The sequence below is a fragment of the Pantherophis guttatus genome, chromosome 2 (genome assembly GCF_059756535.1).
Source record: "Pantherophis guttatus breed Tessera chromosome 2, ASM5975653v1, whole genome shotgun sequence".
NCBI classification, from domain to species: domain Eukaryota; kingdom Metazoa; phylum Chordata; class Lepidosauria; order Squamata; family Colubridae; genus Pantherophis; species Pantherophis guttatus.
In genome coordinates, this window is record NC_142064.1 from 273,848,972 (window position 1) to 273,858,661 (window position 9,690).

General features: G+C 40.4%; 1 protein-coding gene across 1 annotated transcript; it reads right to left on the reverse strand.

The window, feature by feature from the left end:
* Nucleotides 1–2,918: 2,918 nt before the first annotated feature.
* LOC148115922 (vomeronasal type-2 receptor 26-like) lies at nt 2,919–8,143 on the reverse strand. The gene is made up of 3 exons (XM_087885293.1): nt 8,027–8,143; nt 5,849–5,975; nt 2,919–4,021 (listed from the first exon to the last, which is right to left on the reverse strand). The coding sequence occupies exons 1-3, from the start codon at nt 8,141–8,143 to the stop codon at nt 3,117–3,119; spliced, it is 1,149 nt and encodes a 382-aa protein (XP_087741419.1). The 3' UTR covers nt 2,919–3,116.
* Nucleotides 8,144–9,690: the final 1,547 nt, after the last annotated feature.

Genomic DNA, 9,690 nt, shown 5'->3' on the forward strand with positions numbered 1-9,690 from the left:
GAGCGAAAAACAGGCCTACCTTACCATTGCATGCCAAAAGTGGGGGGAGCGCAGGGGTGGTGGTTGCACACACATGCACAGGGGGCGGGGTGCATAGAATTATGGGTGTGGGCATGTGCGCGAGCAACACCCACTCACCCCCGTACTCCCCCCACTTTTGGCACGCAGTGGCAAAAAGGTCAGCCATCACTGACCTATAAGGTCCCTTCCAACTCTGTTAATCTGTATCTGTATCCTGGGAGGAAACAGGAGGACTGAGTGTTACATGCACTTAGGAGGCTGCACCCAGATCTCTATTTTGTTTCAGAGTGGTTGAAATGTGATAAGGTATGGCAGGATATGAGTATCAGTTTGTTGTACCTCAAGTAATTAATTGGAGGTTAAAATCTCACAGAGAGCTAGTTTAGGCTAGTGCTGGAGCTGCTGGCCTAGAAACCAGGAGACTGTGAGTTCTAGTCCTGCCCTAGGCATGAAAAACCAGCTGAGCCAGTCACACTCTCTCAGCCCAATCCACCTCACAGAATTGTTGTTTTACGGAAAATAGGAGAAAGAAGAAGTATTAAGTAAGTAAAAGCAGGAGTGCTATTCAGCAGGCTCTGACAGGTTCTGGAGAACCAGTAGTGGAATTTTTGACTAGTTTGGAGAACCAGCAAATACAATCTCTGGCTTGCCCCAGAGTTGGCTGGGAATGGACATTTTGCAGTATCCTACCCCCAGGAGTGGGGAGGGAATGGACATTTTGCAGTTTCCTTCCCCCAGGAGTGGGGAGGGAATGGGGATTTTGCAGTATCCTTCCCCTGGAGTGGGGTGGGAATGGAGATTTTGCAGTATCCTTCCCCTGCCATGCCCACCAAGCCACGCCCACAGAACCGGTAGTAAAAAAAATGGATTTCACCACTGATTCCAACCTATTTCAATTAGGATAAACCCATGTGCGATTGCTTAGTGCTGAAATGGGGAAGCTGCATGAAAATGGTAAGAGAGGCCCCCAGGTGAAGTGCCTCAAGGTCGACCTCTGCCCCCTGCCAACACAAACTGTGAGCGGTCAGAGAGGATGGAGGAGAACCACTGTAATACGGTGCCCCCTATTCCTTACCCCCTCAACCGCTGCAAAATGATACCATGGTCGATGGTATCAAAAGCCGCTAAGAGATCTAATTGGACCAGGACAGAGGAGCAACCCCTGTCCCAAGCCCTCCAGAGATCATCCGCCAACGCGACCAATGCCATTTCTGTGCTGTACCCCTGCCTGAAGCCCGACTGGTACGGGTCCAGATAGATAGCTTCACCCAGGTGCTGGGGAAGCTTTCGTGCCACCACACTCTCAACAACCTTCACCACAAAACGAAAGTTGGAGACCGGACGGTAGTTAGTTAATTCAGCCGGTCCAGGGAAGGCTTCTTGAGGAGGGGCCTCACCACCACCTCTTTCAAGGCATATACATGACGTATTACACCATGCCATCATTCATTTTACAAAAAGAAAGCCAACATGGACAAGCCAGGTGTGAAGAGAACTCAAAAGAGGGTGTACTTTCTTTTTCACAGGACTGTAGTCTGGATGAAGAGCTTATAGAAAATAGGGAGCTGGAATAGAAAACAGTTTTAGTATTAAGATTAATTTTGGTATTAGTTGAAAGCATTTATAATTTATAATTCCTTTTTTGAAAAAATGTGTAAGCTTTCCTTTTGTGAAATGAAAATCTCTCTTCAACCACTATAGACAGAAAACCCAAATCACCTGTTCAAGTTTCCAATCCTTTTGAAGTATTGAGTCTGTAACATCTACTTATCAGTGGTTCAAAAAAAAAAAGAATATCTATCTATCTATCTATTTATCTACTTACCTACCTACCTACCTACCTACCTACCTACCTACCTACCTATCCAGCGATGAAATCCACTTACCTTCGCTACCATTTCAGGAACGGGAGCATGCGGGAGTGCACATGCGCTACACATATGCGCCCCTCTTCTGCACATGCACAGAACCTTCTGCGCATGCACCAGATGGTAAAAAAAGGGATGTAATGACATTCTCGTGGGTGGGCGGAGCCTCCCACTACCTGCACTACCAGTTCAGTGAGCCGGATAGAACCGGGAGGATTTCACCGCTCTATCTATCTATCTATCTATCTATCTATCTATCTATCTATCTATCATCTGTCTGTCTGTCTATTTATCTATCTGGATGTTAGATGTTGTGACTCCGACTCCCGAGCCTGACCTCATTGAGGAAGAGGACTCAGAAGGTGAGGGGGAGAAACTGACAAGGCCTCCCTCTCCAGGACCCTCCTCTCTGGCAATGCCTCAGGTTCCATCCGAAGGCCAGGAGGAACAGCCTGGGATGGGCCAGGAAGAAGGCATTTCAGAGCACCCATTGATAGAGAGTGATAATGATGAATCCTGGCTTGATCCCAGGCAGCGCCGGAGGGAGAAGCATGCACAGCAAAGGAAGAGGCGTGGGAGGGCCAGTGATTGAGCAGAGTCACTGAGCCACGCCCCACAAGGGATAAAAGGGGGCATGATTGCTCAGCAGATTTTGTGATTAAAAAGTTTAAACTCTAAAGAGTCAGATCGTGAATCCTGCACTTCGGCTCAGATATATTTTGGACTAAACTCTTGTGAATAATTTGTCGCTCTGGAAACAGACTGCAGATAAGGCCTCTCCTGCTTTTTGGGAGTATTAATTGGACTGGGCAGGCATTTAACAGTTAACTGCCAGAACTCTCATCTGCCAGGAATTCTGGCCTGTTTATAGAATAAATTATTGGCAGACGTGTTTGATAATGCATTTGCCTGTGTGAGGACGGGGAACAGAACATTAGGATAATTGTGAATCCACATGGAATTCTGAGATCCCATAAGATCTGTAATAACTATTATTTCTTAGCTTGTTCATCTCTGGCTGCATGAGAATTTTAATTATTAATTGTTTATTTTATTGTTTGATGATTATGTTGGAATTTAATTTCATTAGTCTTACAGTCTTTATATGTTTATTTCCTTCCGTTTTAAATAACCTTAATTGTCACATTAATGCAAAGGAAGAATACAAAAGCCCAACAATTGCAAAGAAAAAATTAAATGTTACATGCCTAAGAAACAATATCACAGTCATTTCCCTACTTTTATCATTAGATTTTCCTTAGTGTTTAGATATGGCCTCAGGATTATAATGTAGCATTTGGGGAAGAAGATGAAGCCCAACAGTCCAGCACTGGAGGCCAAGATGGAGAAGACCTGAACAATCACCATGGACTTTCCTTTGGTGCTCAGATAGGTGGGCAGGAAGGAGATCCAAACACTACAGAAGACCAGCATGCTGAAGGTGATCAGCTTGGCTTCATTGAAGGCCCCAGGCAGATTCCTGGCCAGGAAAGCTACAGTGAAGCAAATGGCAGCTAGGAAACACATATAGCCAAGGACAACATAAAACATGGTGACAGAGCCTTCATTGCATTGAAGGTTGATTTCTCCAGGCTGGGAGTGCAGGTCAGAGTCAGGAAATGGGGGAGAAATTCCAAGCCATGAGGCACAGATGAAAATTTGTCCAGCAGAACCAGAAAGGATGATAGAGTTGGCCAAGCTCTTCCCCAACCATCTTCTCACTTTGTTCCCTGGTTTTGAGGCTAAGAATGCCAGCACCACTGTGATAGTTTTGGCCAACACAGATGACACAGCTATTGAGAAGACAATACTGAACACAGTTTGTCGGAGAAGGCAGGTGGCTTTCCTTGGTCGTCCAATGAAGAAAAAGGAGGACAAGAAGCAAAGCAAGAGGGAGACCAGGAGGATGTAAGAGAGGTCCCGGTTGTTGGCTTTAACAATGGGAGTTTCAAGGTATTTAATGAATATGATTAAAATGAATCCTGTGGATAGGAACAAGAGTAGGGCAATGGACACCAGGATGATGCCCAGATGTTCTTCATAGGAGAGGAAGGTTATTCTTTTTGGGATACATTGGACTCTGCTCTCAGTTGGATATTGATCATCTGGGCACTTGGTGCATTTTTCAGTATCTGAGAAAACAGAAAGTTCTTTTATATCTCTTTTCACCTTTCAAGGAAGATCTTCAAAAAGATTATCAAAAGCCACTGAGAAATCCAGAAGGGTCAGAATGTTTGCAGGACTCCTATCAGAGATCATCTGTGAAAGCAACCAATGCCATCTTGGAACTGTACCTCAGCCACCAGTACTGTACCTGAATGACAATCATGCTCTCAACAAACTCTCAACAAATATTGTATGCAGGACAAAACTTGTCTAAGATGGTTGGGTCTGTGGAGAGCCTCTTTAGAATGAGGTGCATAATCGCATCCTTCAAAGCAAATGCTGGGACCACCGATTCCTTGGGAAAAAAAGCATTAACTACCCCCAAGGTCAGATTACCACTATCCTTGAGGCTTCCTCAAATTCCTTTCAATTGTATGCTTTCAACAGGCCTGGGCATGGTGTGGTACCAGAGCCCTGTGCGCTGGTTGTGTCCTGTGTAAAATCTTGTAATCATGATATTTAATGTGTCATCCAGTTTAATTGTTGTTTTAATTGGATGACAGCCAGAGATCCTTTGTGTGGGATGCCAGCAATATAAATTTGGTACCCTGTAGTAAGATTGGTGGCCAATAAATTTCACAAATAAATAAAATTGTAAATAGATATTTTAAGGAAAATTAATTGCTGAAGTAATTCAAGAAAAGAAAAAAAATCTGTTATCTATCTTTGCAATGATTTTAGTGCCTAAAAATTAGAAGCAGTAGTCTATTACCATAATTTCTAAATTTAGTAATAATTTTAAAGACTGAATGGGTTCCACATTTGTATAAATAGATATTAGGTAGACTGATTAATTAATTAGTTCTCTTTTCTTCCTACTTTCTATTAGATCTGGTTCCTTTTAATTCCAATAATGGAAGTAAGATTTTTTTTTCTTTTAGAACCACAACTGTATTCCTTTTTGCAACTGTTATAACTGGTGAGTCTTTTGTGTGTATTTCTCTGAATTACATCTTTTTGCTTATGTAGTTCCATGATCCACATAAAGATTGATTGATTGATTGATTGATTGATTGATTGATTGATTTATGTACAATATATTTTGGGCTGTAATATAAACTGGGTTGGGTGAGCAAAAGCCATTGACCTGAATGCATTCCTCAATTTCAAAGAATTCCGATGTTCCGAAGAAAAGTAAAAATGTGAGGACAGTTCCAAACTGGCAGGAAAAGAGATATTTCCTCTGGCACAAGTAACCATGCATAATCCACCATGTTCTTCTATCTCTTCCTACCTCATCCTTCAAGATCTCTTTCTTATTCCTCCTATTATGGAGGAAATTGGGCACCTTGAAAATGAAGAACCACTTAGAACTTCTCCGTCTTTGGTCTGACCTAAGCATAGTACATAAAGTCATCTACTACAATGTCCTACCAGCCACTGAATATCAGCTTCAAAACAATACAAGAGTACACAATAGATACAAACTCATGGTAAACTGATCCAAACTAGACTGCAAAAAATACGACTTCATTAACAGAGTTGTTAACGCTTGGAATGCACTACCTGACTCTGTGGTTTCTTCTGCAAATCCCCAAAACTTTAACCTTAGACTGTCTACTGTAGACTTCACCCCATTCCTAAGAGGTCTGTAAGGGGCATGCATAAGCGCACCAGCGTGTCCACCTTCCCTGTCCTAATATTTTCTTTTATTCGTATCCTTTTCATGTATTTATAATTATGTTTACACTTTTATTATATATATTTATATATATATATATATATACACACACACACATATTGATCAAAATGCTTTGGCTTAATCCAGTACCCTTTTTTGTGGTGTCACCCACCTTCCTGAGTGGAGATTGTCCCTTCCGGACAAGGAACACAGTCATAGCAGCAAACTGGCTCTCCTTTCCGAGCCCTCTTGAAAAATCCAGGCCGGCAATTTTCCACACATTTGGACTGAGGCAGAGACTAAGCAGAAAAACAAGGAATTACAAATGATGTATGTTAGAACTAACCATCAATTAAAAATGGAGGTAAACATTATCCTTAGTCAAGTAGTTGCTGGACTTCACTTAGGTAAATAAGTAATCTTTAGAAATCTCCCAATGTTGCAAGAGATACAATTATTGCAGATTCTTCATTTAGTTCCTCCCTTTTGCTTTTGTTCTATCACATTGCAAGAAAGGGCATTTCTGAGTAATAAATTCTGGAGAGAATCAATGGAGAAAAGATTTAAGCATTAATAACTAGTGATTCCTCCACATGGTTATATTAGCATACATTCCTCCTCTCTTCATGTACCCATGAATTTAAATTAAGATGCTTTAGTCATATGAATGTTTAGAATGAAATTTATTGTGAAAAGTTTATGAAATTTTTATTTTATTAAATTTATCAAGATAGAATAAAACTGTGATGAAGAAAGAAACTTCTGACCAGATGGATCTGGAAAGGTTTCTTCTGGACTACATGTATCATTGCAAAACCAGCCCTATTTGAAAGTTAAGGTATAAAGCAAAACTTCCAAGTTAAGATATAAAGGAAGACTTCATTACAGATTAGGGCTTAATGCATCTGTTCTTTGTTTATTGATATGCTTACTTGATAATTTTATATGGTCACCATGCTGGTCAACTAAGACTAAAACTGACTGCCTAGTTTCCAGAACTGGAATGAGATGAGATGGAGGTGAGTTGTCATAATGTGTTCCTCTAAAATAGTAAGTCATGCATTTTTTGCTGTATCACATGGGACGTGAATATGATCACATGGAACGTGATATGAATATGTGACAGAAAGATATGTTTCTAAAGTCAATCCAAAAAAAAAGATCTTTTCTGTTGAAAAACTACAATTAGGTGACACCAATTGGCATGAAAAGACAGAGCTACAATTATTATTGGTTAAATTTGTATCCTTCTTTTTTTCCAGAGAGATTTAAGTAACTAACAATGAAAATAAACAATTGCATTCAAGGATGTTCCATATGAAGTGATAAGCTAAAAACCATCCCCCCCCCCCAAATTGTCCCTCATTTCTTCCAATATGAAGAAGGGCTTTTCTTTTCTTTGCATCAAACCTTGTTTCAGTGCTTTAGTTTTCTCACTCAGGGCACATCAGAACAGTCATTATCATTTTAGATGTATGGAAAGCCTTGGATTTTCTCCCCAGGTGCAGAAGACCTATTCTTCTATCCCCTTGGCATGACAGACAACTATGGACAACTCTGACCATGTATGTTCTATTTAAGTACATCACAGACTATAAACCTGCCCAACCATGGCAAGATAAACCTGAATTCAGAGCAAATTTTCCCAATGGCATCAACAAGAAGTATGTCCAGTCTTGATTAGACTTATTCTTGCCTCTTTCACCGCATTGGGAACTTGGACATTGGACAAAAGATTTTCATTGTATTTTGCTTATCTTAGGCAAGGAAACAAGACAAGTTGATGCTATCGGCACCAAAACCCACAACACCTGATGTCCCCTTTCACCAGTTTTGATACCAGATTGCACAGGGGACACAAAGTAGCCATGATTTGTGTCCTAGAGAATCTCCACCCATTTTGGACACAACTGAGTCAATTTAATATGTTCCATATTACAACATCTGAAGCAGGGGTGCAATTCAGCAGGTTCTGACAGGTTCTAGAAAATCAGTAGCAGATATTTTGAGTAGTTCAGAGAACCTGCAAATACTACCTCTGGCTGGCCCCAGAGTGGGGTGGGAATGGACATTTTGCAATATACTTTCCCCAGGAGTGGGGTGGGAATGGAGATTTTGCGGTATCCTTCCCCTGCCATGCCCAGCGGTAGTAAAAAAAAATTGAATTCCACCACTGATCTGAAGGACACCTTACCAACTGCACTGAAGCCTCACAAGCCATTTAATAAAGGTTCTTCTCCCCACATTCAATTCTCACTGAAGGTCATTGTATTTGGTGAATAGGCTTAGCCACTTGAAATGTGTCTCAAGGCTTTGGAAAACAGATAAATGACATCAATATTTCACCCACCTTGTTGAGCAACTTTAGCTGTGAAAGAGCATCTGGATTGATAATAGTTCTTTGTCTTTCAAAACTGCCTAGTTGTTTACTGATGGGATCTTCCCCGGAAAAAACTAACATGCACATGATGTTCAGATCTGCTGTTATATCACCATTTTGGTCCAAGTACAGTTTAAACAGGGAAAGATTGCAAAATTCATTCTTCTTCAGAAAGGGATGAAGCTGGAATGAAACATCCAAGAATCTTAAAAGGAGAAACTTTGGTTTCTTATTCCACATGTTCTTTTCACAACTGAATCTTTCTACTAAAGTTGTGTCACTTGCAAATATCCTGAATTCAGAGAACAAGTGCTATCACTGCCCTCAAATGACAAAAAGAAAGGCTTAGCAAATTTTGTCAATGATATATTGACAAAGAGCCTTGATAGTACAGTGGTTTAGTGCACCCTGTTATTAACACAGCTGCCTGCAATTTCTGCTGGTTCGAATCTCTGCAAGGCTCAAGGTTGACTCAACCTTCCATCCTTTCTAAGGTAGGTGAAATGAGGACCCAGTTTGTGGGGGCAATAAGCTGACTTTGTATAAAATATACAAAAGAATGAAGGCTATAGCTTAACGCATTGTAAGCCGCCCTGAGTCTCCGGAGAAGGGCAGCATATAAATCAAATTAAAAAAAAAAAAAAAAACACCAATGTATTGATAAAATAAATAATTGATAAAATTGATAAAATATCAGAAAGGTCACAAATAAATTGAACAAACAGACAAATGCAAAGATTATTCATAAAGCCCTTGAAAACAATAGGGTAATTACTGGAAAGCATGGATTTGTCAGGAAGAAACTTGTGAGGCTAATGTTGTCCCAGGTAGTCTAGAAACGAAATATGGCCAGATGAGCTAATTCTACTTTATTGTAATGCTACCATAACATAATTTTGCAATTCTGAAAGTACAAAGTGTTCTGATATTTCAGGGGTTGCCACAAAGAGGAGGGAGTTAAGATTTTCTCAAAAGCACCTGAGGGCAGGACAAGAATCAATGGATGGAAACTAACCAAGGAGAGAAGCAATCTAGAACTAAGGAGAAATTTCCTGACAGTGAGATCAATTAATTAATGGAACAACTTGCCTCCAGAACTTGTGAATGCTCCAACACTTAAAATTGACAAAGAGATTGGACAACCATTTGTCTGAAATGGTATAGGGTTTCCTGCCTAAGCACGGCGTTGGAGTAGAAGACTTCCAAGGTCCCTTCCAACTCTGTTATTTTCTATTCTATTCTATTCTATTCTATTCTATTCTATTCTATTCTATTCTATTCTATTCTATTCTATTCTATTCTATGCTATGCTATGCTATGCTATGCTATGCTATGCTATGCTATGCTATGCTATGCTATCCTATCCTATCCTATCCTATCCTATCCTATCCTATCCTATCCTATCCTATCCTATTCTCCTATCAACTTGTTTTCAGCCTGAAAATTTAGGAGAATTCTTTCTCACTTTCATTCTGTCATATTATACAGCTGTGGGACCTTGAAAACAACAGGGTGATTACCAGAAAGCACAGATTTGTCAAGAAGAAAGTTACCAAGCTAATGATCTACCAGGTGGAGCAGACATAAAACACAACCACATCAGCTAATTCCACTGTACTGTAAGGCTCCATTAA